The sequence below is a fragment of the Mobula birostris genome, chromosome 1 (genome assembly GCF_030028105.1).
Source record: "Mobula birostris isolate sMobBir1 chromosome 1, sMobBir1.hap1, whole genome shotgun sequence".
Taxonomy (NCBI): Eukaryota; Metazoa; Chordata; class Chondrichthyes; order Myliobatiformes; family Myliobatidae; genus Mobula; species Mobula birostris.
In genome coordinates, this window is record NC_092370.1 from 129,124,779 (window position 1) to 129,143,497 (window position 18,719).

The 18,719-nt window shown below is 38.8% G+C and overlaps 1 protein-coding gene across 13 annotated transcripts in view; it reads left to right on the forward strand.

Annotated features, from left to right (window-relative positions):
- Positions 1-18,719, forward strand: part of ubr5 (ubiquitin protein ligase E3 component n-recognin 5) — a 198,219-nt gene that overhangs the window by 158,632 nt on the left and 20,868 nt on the right. For 8 of the 13 annotated variants that reach the window (XM_072262022.1, XM_072262030.1, XM_072262096.1 and 5 more), the window contains 8 exons: positions 567-640; positions 3,630-3,802; positions 3,966-4,079; positions 13,516-13,736; positions 13,877-13,997; positions 14,102-14,200; positions 14,659-14,902; positions 15,977-16,100. In XM_072262022.1, coding sequence (XP_072118123.1) covers positions 567-640; positions 3,630-3,802; positions 3,966-4,079; positions 13,516-13,736; positions 13,877-13,997; positions 14,102-14,200; positions 14,659-14,902; positions 15,977-16,100 — 1,170 coding nt within the window. The remainder of the gene's footprint in view (positions 1-566; positions 641-3,629; positions 3,803-3,965; positions 4,080-13,515; positions 13,737-13,876; positions 13,998-14,101; positions 14,201-14,658; positions 14,903-15,976; positions 16,101-18,719) is intronic. The other 5 variants (XM_072262040.1, XM_072262049.1, XM_072262112.1 and 2 more) reach the window with 1 other exon arrangement.

The following is an 18,719-nucleotide window of genomic DNA, read 5'->3' on the forward strand; positions in this document are numbered from 1 at the left end:
TGTTGTATTGGTCAAGTATTTCCAGAGTATATCAGTATTTGGATGTTCCTAAACTCGGGTGGCATGATAGTGTAGTGGTTAGCACAATGTTTTACAGTACCAGCCACCTGGGTTCAATTCCCACTGTTCTCCATAAGGAGTTTGTATGTCCTTCCTGGGAAGGCACGGGTTTCCTCCAGATGCTCCGGTTTCTTCCCACAGTCCAAAGATGTACCGGTTGTAGGTTAATTGGTCATTGTAAATTGTCCTGTGATTAGGGTAGGGTTAAATCGGGGGTTGCTAGGCAGCATGTCTCGAAGGGCCTATTCCACGCTGTATCTGAATAAATGCAGGCTGAAACACTGAAACTTTTCCGATAGCAGCATATTTTTTTAGAGTGGGCTGCACAGTGAAGAGGGTATTGCAATGTAAAACCTGATTTGGTTTTAGAGTTAAAATGTTTTTTAAAACTAAAAGTGGTCCATTGTGGTAATTTGAAAAATAGTTTCTGTCCTTGAGTTAATTTGAGTAACTTTTACTTCCAAGCTAAGAAAGTTTTATATTTGGATCTAATGCTGTTGTTGCAGAACTCGAGAGTTGTTGGAATTGGGTCTTGACAATGAAGATTCAGAACATGAAAATGAAGACGATACCAATCAAAGTAAGTATATTTGAATGTAGAAACGGTTTACAGAATATCAAGGCTATTCTTTCTGTTTTTTAGTGGAATTTGAATTAATTTTGTTTGTTATGGTCATATGTATTGGGATACCATAAAAAATCTTTTGTCTGCATCCAGAAAGATTATGCCATATAAAAGTAAAATGAACACAATTGCAGAATATAGTGTAGTAAGCACTAAGAAAGTGTAGTGCAGGTAAATAAAGTACAAGGACCATGAAGAGGTAGACTGGCATATCAAGAATTCATCTTTAGTCCTTTTCAAATGTCTGGTAACAGCAGGATAGAAGCAGACCTTGAATCTGATCGTACGTGTTTTCAAACCTTTGGGATCTGCCCGGTGGGAGAGGGGAAGATGACCTGGATGGGAGAGGTCTATGATTATATTTGCTACTTTCTTGTGGCAGCAGGTGGTGTAGATGGAGTCAATGGAGGGGGAGGCTGGTTTGCATTGTGTATTGAGTTACAGTCACAATTATGTTTTATTGCTTCTGCATAGCTGAAGTTGATTTTTGATGTCACTTCAATGCTTCAGAAATAGGGGCGTGACTCAGCCCCTCTAGCCTGAAATTTCTGCCACTCTCCACTACATCCCTACAACTTTCTAGGAACTTCCAAAGATTCCCAAATCCCAGAAGAAGAAATTCTTCATCATTGCCACCTGAAGTAGGGAACCCCTTATTTTGAAACTCTGTTCCCTAGTTCTAGAATCCCCCAGTGGATGAAATGATTTTTTGTCTCCCTGTTTAAAATTTTGTTTCAGCAAGATCATCTTTCAGTTTTTTATACACCAATGCATGTAGGCTTAGCCTTTCTTCATATGTCAACCCCTACATCCTAAGCATCAAACTAATGACTCATTGCTGCACTGCATCCAATGTAAGCACTTTGTTTCTTAAATATGGAGGTCGAAATTGTAAGAATACTCCAGGTATGATCTCACCAGCATCCTGTAAAGAACCTACTTTTATGCTCTGTGGCCCTTGTAATGATGGTGAATGTTACATTACACTTTTTAATCTTTTGCTGTATTTGCACACCAGCCACCCATGTTTCATGTACTGGAACTCCCAGATCTCCTTCTACCATTTGTGGTCTCACTCCATTTAAATCGTTTTATTTTACTTTTTCATCATGGATAACATCACTTTTTCACACATTGTACTCTGCCAACTTCTTGTCTATTCATTTAGTCTTTAATCTAATTAGTGATGGACTTCTGTATTATGTTGTACTAGACAATTTTTCCATAGTGGCTGGTATTATTTTTGCATATTTTAGGTATAATATGGGGTAAATGAAAACTATAGAAATTGGAAGTAACTTAAAGGCATAATAGGTGATTTGAAGTCCAGTTTCAAAAATGGCTCACCACTTCAATGATAGAAAAATATGAATCAAAATTGGGTAAAGGGTGGACATCTAAAACCTGTATAAGAGACTCTTATAGGTATCCGCTTAAATGCTTTGGGATTATTGATGTGGTGATTAGGGGATCAGTTGTGTATCTCCTTGCTCTGCAGAACTTCTGCTTGTGACAATCTTGTCATCCATCCCTGCTGATCACCTTTTATTTCTGTTGTTGCTCACACTTCAGTGAAATATGTAGCTTGAATTTAGTTATCTGAACTAATAAGTGACCTGTGATTCATATCTGCATAATTTAAAGATAATTTGGGGCCTTAGTTTCTTCAGGTGTTGGACAAATCACTTAGGTATTCATAAAACCTAATTTGTAGGTCCAGGTGAATCTCTATATGTGATGATGAGGAACAATTTCTTTAGCCTGAAGGTGGCGCATCTGTGGAATTCATTGCCTCAGACACTGGAAGCCAAGTCATTAAAGCAGAGGTTGATAGGTTCTTGATTCGTAAACGGATTGTGGGTTACGGGAAGAAGGCAGGAAATGGGGTTAACAGGGTTAATAAATTGAATTTATTTACTAGATGTAGATATCTATAGGTAGATTTTCAATTTTTTTCCCAACTTGTTCTGTCCAAAATTGCAAGTTCATAAATGTATAAGAAACTGATTTTGTACAGTTTTGAAGGGCACATGGATATATGTGAGGGATGTTCCATCCCAAGACCAACACCCCCAAGAACTGCTCATTTAATATTCATGCTACGTTACAGACCTGACGACTTGGGGATCTGTCTGAAAGAATCCATTTCATTTGTACATCATTACTGGCTTAAACTGCACACAGATACTGCTGCTGCTTGGGAAGACCTTTGGTGTATGGCAGGGGTTCCCAACCTTTGGTATGACATGGATCCCTGCCATTAACTGAGGGGTCCGTAGAACGCAGGTTGGGAACCTCTGGTGCAGGGAATGACGTGTTTCCACTCTGGTTTGTGACCTCTTGGACTAATGAGGTTAGTGAAGGAGCTTCAGGTTCATGGCTCTTCTACAGTTAGGGCATGTAACGACTGATGGGTTAAGCGGGTAGGTAGAATGTGAGGCATATCTGTGCTCCCAGATATGGTCCCATATATCTGTGCTTCCAACACCACCTTTGCCATCCTGAGCTTCTCTCTGAATGGTCATCAGCCAGAGATTACCAAGAGTCAGAAGATAATGTTGGGTTGTTTTCAAGAGGCTTTGAGCAACCTTTTGCATGTTTTCGTCTGTCCACCTGAAAATCTCTTCCCATGAGAGAGTTTGGAACGATGTTATATGGCCTGCCCAGCATTATTTATTTAGAGATGCAGTGCAATAACAGACCTTTATGATCTAACGAACCTGTGCCGCTCATTACACTCTTGTGACCAATTAGCCTACTAATACGTACATCTTTGAAATGTGGGAGGAAACCAGAACACTTGGAGGGAACCCTATGCAGTTGAGGGGGAAACATACAAGTTCCTTACAGCATAGCTAGGTATAATTACAGTCTCGATATTTGGGATGTTAGTCTGGGAGCCTTCAAATAAGCTGTCACCTCGGCATGGTTCATTTTCTTTCAGGTTCAGGTCTCCATGATAAAGATGATGAAACACTGTCCACAGAAGCGGGGCAAAACCATCCATTCTTTCGGCGTTCTGATTCTATGACCTTCCTTGGCTGCATTCCACCAAATCCTTTTGAAGTTTCTCTCGCCGAAGCAATTCCTTTGGCAGACCAACCTCACCTGTTACAGGTAAACAATAGCACTGGTGGTTTCAGACACCTCAAGTTTCCTACAGTGCTAGTGATTTTACATTGATGTTGGTAATTATGTAAATTGTGTTAGTGTGAAGAATGTTTGCCAAAATGGTTTGTTACTCCAGAGCCTTATTTACTACTTTCTTTTCTCCTTATAGCCCAATGCTAGAAAAGAAGATTTATTTGGTCGCCCAAGTCAAGGTCTATATTCATCCTGTTCTGGTCTTGGAAAAGGTATAACTGAAGTAACTGTGGATAGAAACTGCTTGGAGGTAAGGCTAAACCAAATACACAAGCAATGATTACTCTATATGTAGTCTTCTCTCATTTTGACACTTTTCATGTAGTATATGCAGATGCTGGAGATCTGAAAGTAAACATAACATTTCAGAAATATCCACACGGGGCAGCACGGTAGCGTTGCAGTTAGCACAGTGCTTTAGAATGCAGTGTAAGATCGGGGTTCGATTCATGCCACTGTCTGTAAGGAATTTATATGTTCTCTCTATGACAGTGTGTTGTTTCTCCAGATGCTGTGGTTTGCTCCCAAGTTTCAAAGATTGTATGGGTTAGGATTAGTGAGTTGTGGGCATGCTGTGTTGGTGCTAGATGCGTAGCAACATTTGTGGGCTGCTCAGCACAATTCTCGCTTACTAGATTTGATGCAAATGACATATTTCACTACGTTTCAATGTACATATGACAAATTAAAAAAAAGGTATGTTGCATCCGGAATTATTTCCAGTTAGCAGACGATTTCCTTCCACGCCGCTCTGATGTACTGGGAAATCGTGTACAAGGCAAGTTACAGCAGTGGTCTGCCAGTGGGTGAGATTCTTTTTAAAAGATGACCGGATCTTAGCGGGAGCCAGCTAGATTCAAACTCGGGACCTCTCGCCCTGAAGTCCAGCACTGATGCCACTATGCCACCAGCCGGCCTGTGACAAATAAAGCTCGTCTTTAATCTTTATCTGTGTGATGCATACCTGTAATAATTTTTTTGAAGCTTGACTAGTCGGTGTTTTTCTTTCAGCTAATGTATCTTTCATACTGCAGCGCCATGCAAGTTAAAATAAGAGCTTTGTCAATTTAAGGTTGCATTTGACAAGACTCCATTGTTTTTTTCAGTCAGCTTTACAAAGGATTGAAGATCAGCATGAAGTCTTGAGCGCATTGGTATGTGCACAACATATACCAACTGGGAAGATTAGTTGTACTGAATGTAAATTAAACCATTTTAAAAAGTGAATCAAGATCTAAGTTAGATTATGAAGAGAGATTGAGTCACCTGGGACTGTATTTGCTCGAATTCAGAAGAATGAAAGGACATCTTCTAGAAACATAAAATTATGAGAGGGATACATAAAATAGAGGCAGGAAAGTTGTTTCCACTAGGGGACATAGCTTCAAGATTCGGGGGAGTAGGTTTAGGACAGAGATGAGAAGGAACTACTTTTCCCAGAGGGTGGTGAATCTGGAATTCCCTGCCCAATGAAGCAGTGGAGGCTACCTCAGACAAGACAAGGTTGGGTAGATTTTCGCATAGTAGGGGAAATAAGGGTTATGGAGTAAAGGCTGGTAGGTGGAGATGAGTCTATGGTTAGGTCAGCCATTATCTTATTGATCTACTCTCCTACTTCTTGTGTTCTTATGAATGGATTAGTTAATCCAAATGAAAATTTCTCAGTTCTACTATGTTTGAGAAACATCCTTATTTTTTGCTCAAATTTTTACAAAATATATGCTAGTCACTAAATCTGAAATATTCTTTAAAGTAGACTAGATGGGCAGTGCTAGATTTAAAATTGTGGTTATTGTGTGTGCCACAACTCAGACAACCCAGCTTTAAATAACAGGAAATGGCTTTTAAAAATGCTTAATGGTATTCTTGCATGAAAATAAAGATATCCAACACCTCAGTCACATAAAACATCCTTAGAAAGGTGACAAAGGATTGGAGGTGTAGAATCTGTGTGGATCGAGCCAAAAGCCAGCAAGGGTTAAAAAGACACTGATGGGAGTTAAATACAGACCTCCGAACTGTAGCAAAGGTGTGGGCTACAAATTACAACATAGAAAATGCATGCCAAAAGATTTCAATCTGCAGATAGATTAGAAAAATCAGGTCGGTGCTGGATCCCAAGAGGGAGGAATTTGTAGGATGCCTGTAAGATGGCTATTTGGAGTAGCTCATGGTTAGGCCCACTAGGGGACTGGCTATTCTGGATTGGCTGTTGTGCAATGAACCAGAATTGATCAGAGAGCCTAAGGTAAAGGAAGCCTTAGGGGACAGTGATTGTAATATGTTAGAATTCACCCTGCAATTTGAGAAGGAGGAGCTAAGGTCAGATGTATCAGTATTGCAGTGGAGTAAAGGGAATTACAGAGGCATGAGAGAGGAGCTGGCCAAATTGGTTGGAAGGGATCACTAGAAGGAATGGCAGTAGAGCAAGAACAGCTAGAGTTTCCGGGAGCAATTCAGAAGGTACAGGATAGATACATCCCAAAGTAGTCATGTTCTGAAGGAAGGATGGCCCAACCATGGCTGACAAGGGAAGTCAAAACCAACATAAAAACCAGAGGGCACATAATAGAACAAAAATTAGTGGGAAGTTAGAGGATTGGGAAGCTTTAAAAATCAAAGAAGGCAACAAAAAAATCATAAAGAAAGAAACGATGGAATATGAAGGTAAGCTAGCCAGTAATATTAAAGAAATACCAGAAGTTCCTTCATATTATATAAAGAGAGGCAAGGGTACATATTGGACCACTGGAAAATTATGCTGGAGCAGTAGTAATGGGGGACAAGGAGATGATGCGTGAACTGAATAAGTATTTTGCATCAGTCTTCAGGTTGAAAGGCACTAACAGCATGCCAGAAATTTGAGAACGTCAGGGGGCAGATGTGAGGGATATTGTCATTTCTAGGGAAGAAGGTGCTTGGGAAGCTGAAAGATCTGAAGGTAGATAAATCACCTGGACCAAATGTTGTACACCTCAGGGTTCTTTCGAAGCTGGCTGAAGAGATTGTGGAGGTATTAGTAATGATCTTTCATGAATCACTGGAGTCTGGCATGGTTCCGGAGGACTGGGAAATTGTAAATGTCACTCCACTCTTCAAGCAGGGAGAGAAGCAGATTAAAGGAAATTATAGGCCAGTTCGTCTGACCTCAGGTTGGGACAATGTTGGAGTTGATTGTTAAGGGTGTGTTTCGGGGTACCTTGAGGCACATGGTAAAATAAGCGGAAGTCAACATTTCCCTTTCTTAAGGGAAAGTCTTGCCTGGCAAATCTGTTGGAATTCTTTGAAGAAGTAACAAGCAGAATAAACAAAGGAGAATCAGTGGATGTTGTGTACTTGGATTTTCAGAAGGCTTTGACAAAGTGCCACACATGAGACTGCTTAACAAGATGAGAGCCCATGGTATTACAGGAAATATACTGCATGGCTAGAAGATTGGCTGATTGGCAGGAGGCAAAGAGTGGAAATAAAGGAAGCCTTTTCTGTTTGGCTGCTGATGACTAGTTGTCTTCCACAGGGACCTGTGTTGGGACTGCTTTTTACATAATATGTCAATAATTTGGGTGACAAAATTGGTTTTGTGGCCATGTTTGAAGATGATACAAAGATAGGTCAAAGGCAGGTAGTGTTGAGGAAGCAGGGAGTCTATAGAAGGCCTTTCACAGATTAGGATTTGGGCAAAAAAAGTGGCAGATGGAATACAGTGTTGGGAAGTGTATGATCATGCACTTTGGTAGAATAAATAAGTGTAGTCTATTTTCTAAGTGGAGAGAAAATTCAAAAAGCTGAAGTGCAGAAGTACTTGAGAATCCTCATGCAGGATTCCCTAAAAGGTTGATTTGTAGGTTGAGTCGGTGGTGAGTAAAGTAAATGGGATGTTAGCATTCATTTCAAGAGGATTAGAATATAAAAGCAAAGATGTAATGTTGAAGCTTTATAAGGCACTTTTGTAGCCTCACTTAGTATATTGTGAGCAGTTTTGGGCCCCTTATCTAAGAAAGGACATGCTGACATTGGAGAGAGTTCAAAGGAGGTTCATGAAAATAATTTCGGGATTGAAAGGTTTATCATATGAGGAGTGTTTGATGACTCTGGGCTTGAACTCACTAGAATTCAGAAGAATAGGGGGAGGGAGTCTCATTGAAACCTCTCACATGTTGAAAGGCCTCAGTAGAGTGGATGTGGAGAGGATGTTTCCTATGGTGCAGGAGTCTAAGATCAGAGGACACTGTCTCAGAGTAGAGGGATGTCCATTTAGAACAGAGATGAGTAGTTTCTTTACTTGGAGTGGTGAATCTGTGGAATTCATTGCCACAGGTGGCTGTGGAGTCATTGGATGTTTACTTTTTTAGCAGATGTTGATTAGTCAGGGCATGAAGAGTTACAGAGAGAAGGCAGGAGACTGGGGCTGAGAGGATCAGCCACGATGAAATGGTAGAGCAGAAATGGGCAAAACAGCCTAGCTCTGCACCTGTGTCTTATGGTCTTATAAATTTTTTTGTAAAGTTTCTATTGAGATTTCAGGGTACATGGCTGTTTTATGGCCAGAATGGCCTCTAGTGCATGTTGTAAATCAGTATGGAGCAAGTTGTGCCGGAGAAGGAAAAAATGCAGTCTATCAGGAATTACTGCCTCACATATAACTTCTGGTGATCTTTGTCTCATGTTGTGGATCTATAACTAAGATGCATATAAATTTGATCATGCGCTCATTGTTTACTTCCAATTTGTTTCTGTGAATATACAAAAAGAGTTGTTAAAGGTACTCTTCCTAGTACATTGGATTCTGGTTAATTGGAACATATCAGGACTAGTACTTTTTAGCCCAATTAAACGGCTGCCCTGATTAGCTGAAGTTTCATGGAATTAATTGAAGGTTTTTTAAAAAAAGACGAATTGAGTAAAAACTAATGTGTTTAAGTGCAGAACAAATTAGAACACTATCAGTAGTGCTGCAGTACTATAAAACTGTGTATTAGTTCCTAATTATTATTGAGGGGTGAATTCATCCAGTGTACACAATTCAGTAAAATCACAAGCACCTAGTGTAGATAATGGACTGCCTTCATTCCATGCTATTGATGATTGCATCCTCCAAATCTTCATTTTCTTTGTAACATTCAAGATTGTTAATACCTTCAAATTCATCAGTTTCTAACTTGAAGTAGTGAAATTTTTACTCCTGGCTGTTTTTGGCATTTCCAAACCTGAATGCTTGAAACCATAGAGAACAAAACAGTTTGAAATTGTCCTCCTGGTTATTTCTCGCCAATCATCTGTGACAAAAATCACTGCTTTTTGAGCACATACGTATACAACTGACGCAATTTAAAACTGTGCTGTAAGCATGGTGTTGTGTCTAATGGAGCGCACAACTGCTGCTATTTAGAACCTGTTTGGCAACAGTCTCCTGTCCCAATTAAACAGCATAGTATCCCAAATAAGAGAAAAGTGTCCTGGTAATCTTCACAATTGTTTTTGTTAGGGTTGTCTCAAATAACTGCTGTCCTGATATGGCCCAGTCAACCATAATCCACTGCATTCAATTGAAATTAAGTTTAAAAGCTTTATTTTTAAGCTGAAAATGTCAAGGATTGCAAAGTAGACCTATTGTGGAGAAGTTTTAAAAGGAAAGTAAGACTATAAGACATTAGGAGCAGAATTAGGCCATTCAGCCCATTGAGTCTGCACATCATTCCATCATGCTGATTTATTTTCCATCTCAACTCCATTTTTTTGCCTTCTTCCTGTAATCTTTGACGTCCTTAGTAATTATGAATCTGTCAACCTCTGCATTAAATGTACCCAATAACTCGATCTCCACAGCTGTCTGGCAATAAAATCCACAGATTCATCACCTTTTGGCTACATTCTTTCTCATCTCTGTTCTTAAGGGGCATTTTCCTATTCTGAATCTGTGCCGTCTGGTCCTAGATTTTCCAACTGTTGGAAACATCTACATGCCCACTATGTTTTGGCCTTTCAGTGTTTGCTATGGTTCAACAATATTTCTCCCACACCATTTTGCTAAACTCCAGTGCCATCAAATACTCCTAATACATTAACGTTTTTATTTCTGTGTTCCAATGAACTCCGGACCTCCTCTAATTCCAGTGCATCCTTTCTTAACACCCAAAACTGTTTACAATACTCCAAATGCAGTCTGACCAGTGCCTTATGAAGCCTTAGATTTGCAAAATGCAGAGCACTAAATCAACCCATGTACATTTGTTTGTAATAGTAAACACTTTCATAATATTTGAACTTCATATGTCTTAGGTTGTACAGTTTTCTATTCCTGTCTGAATTTGCTTTCATTCAAATTTTTACTTATTTGTTTACCATAAATTGGCTTTTTCTGTGATATTTGTGGAATAGAACTCTATTCTACGAACCTGACATTATACTTAGATCTGAGTCTGTCAGTTGCTAATACTGGCTGGAGCGCTCCCTTTTCGTTGTAAACGTGCAATTTATTAAGCAGTCTCCTGCAGAGCATTTATTAGAAATCACTGCATGTTATTCGAGTTTCTATTGTAGGAAATGCTGGAAATAGCCGGCATTTCAGGGAGTATCAGTGGAAAGTAAAGCAGAGTTAACACTTTAATTCAAAGATCCTTTGTCAGACATGAAATATTAAATTCTGTTTCTCTTCACATAGATGTTCCTTGATCTCAGTGTTTCCAGCACTTCCAGATTTTCAGCATCTGCAGTTGATTTTCAAACTTGAATCATTTTGCTTCATCTTGCTAACTTGATAAAAACAAATGAACATATATGTTTTACTTCAATTTTTAGTATACACTATTTTAGTTTGAAGGAGCTAAGTTGATTTCAGAATTTTTCAATTGTTTTAGATGTATAACAAGGGCTACCAATTGGTTAGGCAAGGTTGACCCTCCAGATCAAATGAGTCAATCAATTGCCATCATTTCAAGGACAGTGTATTTCCTCAGTAAGGGAGTTCCTCCTTGAACTTTGTGAATTCTATAACCTGACAGCAATGGTGATTGACTTGAATTGTGAGGTTCTCATTACTTGTTTCAATGCTAACTGATGATGTCATTTCATCCATTACTTCTACATGTGAAAGTAGTAACGGCCACAAAGTCCCTCCAGCACAGCAAGTTAGTTAACCTTCTGTAAGAGCTTCTCAAGTATGCCTTCAGAACACACTCTGTTTCCTGTTTCAGAACTGTCTCCTGTGTTTCTTCACATTTTTTTACAGGCATAGAAAACTGAACTCAAGGTATTACCTAGTTGGTTTACTTCCTTTCTTTCTCAGCCAGGAATCCAGGAGTTAGAACCTCTCAGATGGCAATATTTTGTCAAAATACCTACAGTTTCTAAAATTTCTTTGCTGGTTAAATATACAAACAGTAATTGCTTTAATTACAGGAGTGGAACCCAGTGTGGTCTTCTGATGTAGCCCAGCCACTTCAAGGTTCGACATGTTCTGTGTTCAGAGATGCTCTTCTGCACACCACTGCTGTTAACAAGTAGTTATTTGTGTTACTGTCACCTTCCTGTCAGCTTGTCTGGCCATTTTCCACTGACCTCTTGAAACAAGGCGCTTTCGCCCACAGAACTGCTGCTCACTGGATGCTTATGTTTTGTTTTTCGCACCATTTTCTAAACTCTAGAGACCATTGTGAGTGAAAATTCCAGGAGATCAGTAGTTTTTGAGATGCTCAAACCACCCCATCTGGCACCAACAATCGTTCCATGGTGAAAGTCACATAGATCACATTTTCTCCCCATTCTGCTGGTTGGTCTGAACAACAACTGAATTTCTTGACCATGTCTGCATGCTCTTGTGTACATTGAGTTGATGCCACATAATTGACTGATTAGATATTTGCATTAATAAGCAGGTATCAGGTATACAGCACCTAATGAAGTAGCCACTATGTACGTATGTTCTAACTTGAATGAAACCCATCTTAAGGAGGAGCAGTTTTCCTTTAATATGAATCAATGACCTGTTTCTTATTCTCCATTCAATTACTGTTCATGGAAATAAAGTTTCAAGAAAAAGTTTGTGAACCCTTTGCAATTACCTGGTTTTCTGCATTAAATACTTATAAGGTGTTGTCTGGTTTTCTGTCACAATAATAGACAAATACAATCTGCCTAAACTTAATAACACACAAGTGATTGTATTACTACTTGTAAGTACTGAGTACACCATTTAAGCAATGGCATTCAAAAAAATTATGTGAATCCCTGGATTAATTCCTTCTACAAAAGCTTTTTGGACTTGGGTGTTCCAATCAATGAGATGAGATTGGAGGTGTGGGTTGTAGAGGTGCCCTGCCCTATAAAAAGGACAGAGTCTGGTTACTGACAGAGCCTGCTCTTGTCAAGAAAGATCTGTACCATGCCTCGATCAAAACAACTTCCAGAGGATCTTAGAAGAAGAATTATAGAGATGTATGAAGCTGGAAAAGGCTATAAAAGCATTTCTAACGACCTGAGTGTTCATCAGTCCACAATAAGAAATTGTCTACAAATGGAGGAAACTCAGTACCATTGCTACTCTCCTGCCAAAATCACACTGCTGAAGGAGGTGGAAAAGAATCTAAGGGAAACGGCAAAAGACCGGCAGAAATCTCTGGAACTTACTAAAATCTCTGGTCATGTGTCCACTGTAAGAAAAATACTGACCCCGAATAGTGTTCATGGAGGGACACCACAGAACAAACGACTGCTCTCCAAAAAAAAAAATTGCTGCACATCTACAAGTTTGCAAAAGACCACCTGGATGTTCCACAATGCTTCTGGGACAATGTTCTGTGGACAGCTAAGACAAAAGTTGAACTTCTTGGCAGAAATACACATTGCTGTGTTTGGAGGAGAAAGGGCACCACACACCAATAACAAAACCTCATCCCAACTGTGAAGCATGGTGGAAGGAGCATCATGGTTTGGGGCTGCTTTGCTGTCTCAGCCTGGGCAGCTTGCACATGTTGAGGGAGCAATGAATTCAAAATTGTATCAAGATATTTTACAGGAGAATGTCAGGTAAGCGGTCTGTCATCTGAAGCTTAAGAGAATTTGGATGATGCAACAAAGCAATGATCTGAAACATGAGTAAATCAACAACAGAATGGTTTAAAAAGAACAAAATTTGTGTTTTGGAATGGCCAAGTCAGAGTCCAGACTTTAACCCAACTGAGATGCTGTGCCATGGAACTGAAGGGGACTGTTCATGCAAGGTATCCCAGAAATATTGATGAACTGAAAGAGTTCTGTATGGAAGAATGGTCTAAACTTCCTCCTTGCCGTTGTGCAAGTCTGATCAGCTCAGGAAATGTTTGGTGGGAGTTGCTGCTCAAGGAGGTTCTATCAGTTATTAAATACAAGGGTTCTCACACCTTTTCCAGCCTGGACTGTGAATGATTATACATGTTCGATAAAGACATGAAAAGCAAAATTGTTTGTGCGTTATTATTTTAGGCAGATTGGGTCTGTCTATTTAGATGAAGATCAGACCACATTTTGAGTAATTAATGCAGAAAAACAGGTAATTGCAAAGGGTTTACAAACTTTTTCTTGCAACCGTAAGTCTTGTTTATTCTGTCCTTCTGCAAACTCAGGGCTGGCTGTGCAGATCATATCCTACAAGTGAAACTTTTTTAAGCCTTAGCATTGCCAGTTTACATCAGTATTGTGGTCCATTTCAGGTGCTTCCCACAAAAATGTCTTACTCTTCAAACCTCAAGAATGTTATGAGTATGCAGAATCGACAGAGGAAGACAGCTGATGAGCAAGTGTTACCAGAAGATGAATCTGAAAATTCACGAATAGGACCATCTGCTCAAGACCTTGCAGCACAACTAAAAAGTAGCTTACTGGCTGAGATTGGGCTTACTGAAAGTGAAGGACCACCACTTACATCATTCAGGCAAGTATTCTTTGCAGTTTTTTCTGTTGTGCAGCTATATTTCAAATTGTTCAAAACAATGTTAAAACTGTCATATTCTTAATCTAACAGTTCATGGTTTTAGAAATTCATAATTTCTTCCTATTTTTATCTAATCTCAGGCCGCAGTGTAGTTTCATGGGAATGGTGATTTCTCATGACATGTTATTAGGGCGTTGGCGATTGTCTTTGGAGCTCTTTGGCAGAGTATTTATGGAAGATGTCGGAGCTGAACCTGGTTCGGTGGGTAAAATACACTCATGACACTGATGTTAAACATTCTAAAGTTATTGTTTTCAGAATTATTTATATAGCACTTGAACTAAACGTGTGAATTTCTTCAATAGATCTTGACTGAACTTGGTGGGTTTGAAGTGAAAGAATCAAAATTCCGGAGAGAAATGGAGAAACTAAGAAATGCTCAATCCAGAGATCTAACGCTTGAGGTAAAAAGTGGTTTGATTTCATGATCACTGGCATCCCTTTGTTCTCTTTTAAATCTTAGGAAGTAATATAGAAGATTATTTCTTGAATATTGTAACTTTGTACATGAGTGTCTCTGAGGAATAAATGTCAAACCCCATTTCCAAATGCACATTCCCCAGCAAAGTAACTAGTCAGTAATGCTCATGTTTCAACTTGAACAGAGCAGTTTAAATTTGGGAGATTAAATTTGAGTTTCCTGGATTATTCAAGTTTTTGTTGTTAGATCTTGAAGCCTTTAAGTTTATACTGAAATATTGATAGGTACCTCAAGTTTATAAACAGTGAATCTGTGCCTCGTCATTTCCTTTACAATTTCTCCCCCCCAATATTTATTTCAATGTTGTAAATAGTTAAGTAGTTTGGGTACTTTAAATTAACAGTGGGGAAAAAAAGATAATTTTAATGTGTGATATTTCAGGTTGATCGCGATCGTGACCTCTTGATTCAACAAACAATGAGGCAACTGAACAATCACTTTGGCCGCAGATGCACCACAACTCCAATGACAGTGCACAGGGTGAAGGTCACTTTCAAAGATGAGCCAGGAGAGGGTAGTGGAGTGGCTCGAAGTTTTTACACTGCAATTGCACAAGCATTTCTGTCCAGTGAAAAATTACCAAATCTGGACTGCATCCAGAATGCTAGCAAGGGATTGCAAACCAGTATGTGATTTTTAAATATTTCACAAATATAAATGGTTTATGTGTTCTGGTGCTAAATCATTTGGTTTAACAAATTTTTTAAAAATCTGACTGTAACAGGATCTGTTAGATTGTTACAAACTAATCCTGCATCTGAAATGATGTGGACTTTCATGAGTATATGGATAACTGTAATAGTCTGAAAATTCATTGAACCTTTTCATTTTTAATGAGAACAATCAAATTTAACCATGATTAACCTTTACTGTAAGTACATAATTGTTCGCATTTAATTTCTCACCTTAGTGATTCAAAGGAGCAGATTACAAAACCATCAGAATATTATATAGAAAGTAAATAGTTTGCTTTGTCAGTTTCTTAAAGAGCATGTGATTAAATTACTGAAAACAAGTTTTCTTTGTTTTATATAATTGTAATGGTTTGCAAACATATCAAGATCTTGAGTAGAAATTTATTCCCACGATGTCAGTTTCAGGTGAAGGTTAGATTCATTATTTTTAAATTTTATTTATTTATTGAGACACAGTGCATGGAACAGGCCACTCCAGACCAAGCTATGCTACCCAGCATCTCACTGATTTAACCTTGGCTTAATCACAGGGCAATTTACAATGACCAATTAACCTACTAACCAGTGTGTCTTTGAACTGTGGGTGGAAAATGAAGCACCCATGGGAGACCCACGTGCTTCAGGGGAAGGACTTACAAACTTTCTTATGTGATGGAATTGAACTCCAAACTCTGATGCCATGAGCTGTAATAGTGACACATTAATCACTACGCTACCATGGTGCCTTCTTGTGTATTTTGTCCTTCATATCTATAAGAAAGGACAGTATTAATGATTGGCGATCTTAGATCATAATTTCCTGGTATATAGATAGAGAGCTGATCTTTTATCTGACTATTTCTGAATTAAGAATATATTTTGTTAATTGATAAATATATTTGTAGACATTTACTACAAGAAAATTTGAAATCTAGAAATTTTCATTTTTGTGTTTTAACTGATCAATAGTACTGGTTGTTAACAAAATTAATAACATTTACTATAGAAGTTACAACAATAAGTAGTTGTTTATGGTTTAGGTCTAATGCAGCGCCTGAGGAACCGGGAGAGGGAGCGGGAAAGAGAGAGAGAACGAGAAATGAGGAGAAGTGGTGGAATGAGAGCAGGTTCACGTCGAGATAGAGATCGGTAAGTGAACTTTTTCATATTTACCCTTGGCTTTCAAAAGCTTCAGTATGATATCAACTAACTGAAGATCAGTTTTTATTCAGTTAAAGTATTGAAATACCATTGCATTTTGTGTTAGGGAGGAGTTTACATTTGGTCCCACTTTTGAAGAGGAGAGATTGTGCAGAAGAATATAGTCCAACCCTGTCAAATTTTATAAACTAATGGAATTCGAATCAAGTTCCATTAGATACTTTACCATCGATATTTCAAGAAAATATCCGTTGTCCAAAAATGTTTACAATAAACTGAAAAGGTGTCGTTCTACACTCAGTGGCCATGTTATTAGGTACACCTATACACCTCATTAAGGCATCTGTCTAATCAGCCACTAATGTGGCAGCAGCTCAGTGCATAAAAGTATGTAGATACAGTCAAGCAGTTCATTTGTTGTTCAGACCAAACATCAGAATGGGCTACCTAGCAAAGTGGCCACTGAATGTATGCTAACTATATAACTCCTCTACGTCCATACAGTTGAATCTTGTTCCAATTGAGTTTTTTGGCTTGGGCTGAACTATCAGCTTGCCAGCTCAGTCAAAGCATCGTTCCTGTCTGTTTCCTATTTGTCCTTCAGCCTTTTTATTTTTGATTACAGATTGATAGGTGCATTTTTTGTAGATATTCTAGCTTAGTCACTGAGACAAGTCAAATTGTGATCAAGCATAGCAACTGAAGACCTTTTATTTAAATCCTGGAATGATTAGTGCATCAAGGTTTTGGATCATATGTCAAGCAACAACAATTTTAGTTATTATAAGACCAGAAATGTTGCTAAGCGGTATTACCTGACCTGACAGTAGGAAAACCAATTTCTCAAACTTCTGGTAATTTCTCTTGTCTCTTCCCCAAGCCTCCACCCCCGCCACTTTCCATTCCCCATTCAGGCTCCCACTAATCTCTTGTCCTTGCCTGCCTATCACCTGCCTGAGGCCCCTCTTCCTTCCCTTTCTCCTTTATTCCACTCTCCTCTCCTATCAGATTTGTCCTTCTTCAACCCTTTACCACTTCCACCTATCATTTCTCAGCTTCTCACTTCACCCACCCAATTTCCTTTCCCCTTACCTGGTTTCACCTACCCCCACCTTATTCTGGCTCCTTCTCCCTTTCCAGTTCTGATGCAGGGTCTCTGCCCAAAACATTGATTGTTTATTCCCTTCCAGAGATGCTGCCTGACCTGTTGAGTTCCTCCAATGTTTTGTGTTTGTTGCTAAGCAGTAACACTTTTTATTTAAAAAGTCATTTGCACCTTGTGTTAAGTTGTGCTGATTAGAGAGTTTACTCTGTAGATACCTGAACAAAGTATTTCTTTAATCCTGAAAAAAACATAAAACAGCCGAGTCTGTGAGGTAGCTGGTGATCACTGACAACAACACACTGCAGATTTCTAGGCTTGAACTGCATTTGATCTACTCAAGAAGTTGCAGTCTGTTTCACAGAATAATGACAACAAACATTGACAGTATCAATGTCACTAAAAGTGCAAAATCTGCACCGTTATTTATTTCACCATCATATTAAGGATTGTTTCCTCCCCAAACAAATTCCTAAGATTTTGTCCCTATACACAGAGTTGAAAGTAGAAAATATAGAACTTTCAAGAGATTTCAGGTGATAAACATCCTGTCTCCATCTGTATTGATTTTCTACGTTTTCCCTGTGACCTCGTGGGTTTCCGCTAGGTGTTCCAGTTTCAAAAACGTACGAGTTCGGTTAACTGCTCACATGGGTTTAATTGTGCTGTGGGAGGCTTGTTGGGCCAGAAGAGCCTATTACCATGCTGCATTTCTAAATAAATAAATAGACTTCCATTCACAGCACAATAGGGCTTAGAGCTTGTAATCACACTTCCTAAGCATTTAATTTGCTTTTATATTGTTCTATTAAAAATAAAATGGCCATCCCTTTCTGGTCATGTTTGCCCATTCTAACCTATTACACTAGCCAGCAGTACCTCGGCAAATGAAATGCCAGCAGTGTTGAATTCTATTACATCGAAGGCTCTACCAGTTCATCTTACTTGATCAGTCATATTACAGATCTTACTTGATCAGTCATATTACAGATCTTACTTTCTGTGGTTACATTGGTGGAGTACGATCTAGATTACTTTCAGCAATGTTCTACGGTCAGGATTAAATAAATTTTAAATAGTTTTTTGGTTCCATGGGATAATGAATATCAGATCCTAAAGAATATGTTGAAAAGAGTTATTTAGCTTTTAATTTAGTATTACTATGCATTGTTTCAAAATGCAGAAGATAAAGACAAGTTTCCATATCTTTTTAAAATATATACTTCGAGGAAGCTTCCTCTGGAGGCTAAAGAAATTTGTCATGTCCCTGTTGACTCTTGCCAGTTTTTATTAATTCACCATCAAAAACATTCTATCTGCATCATGACTTGGTAAACTGCTGTGCACGTGACTGCAAGAAACTACCCAGCTCAGCACATCACAGAAACCGGCCTCCCTGCTATCGACTGTTTGTACTTGATGTCTCAATAAAGCAGCCAGCATAAGCAAAGACTTCACCCACTCCAAACATTTTCTCCTCTTTCCTCTCCCATTGGACAGAAGTT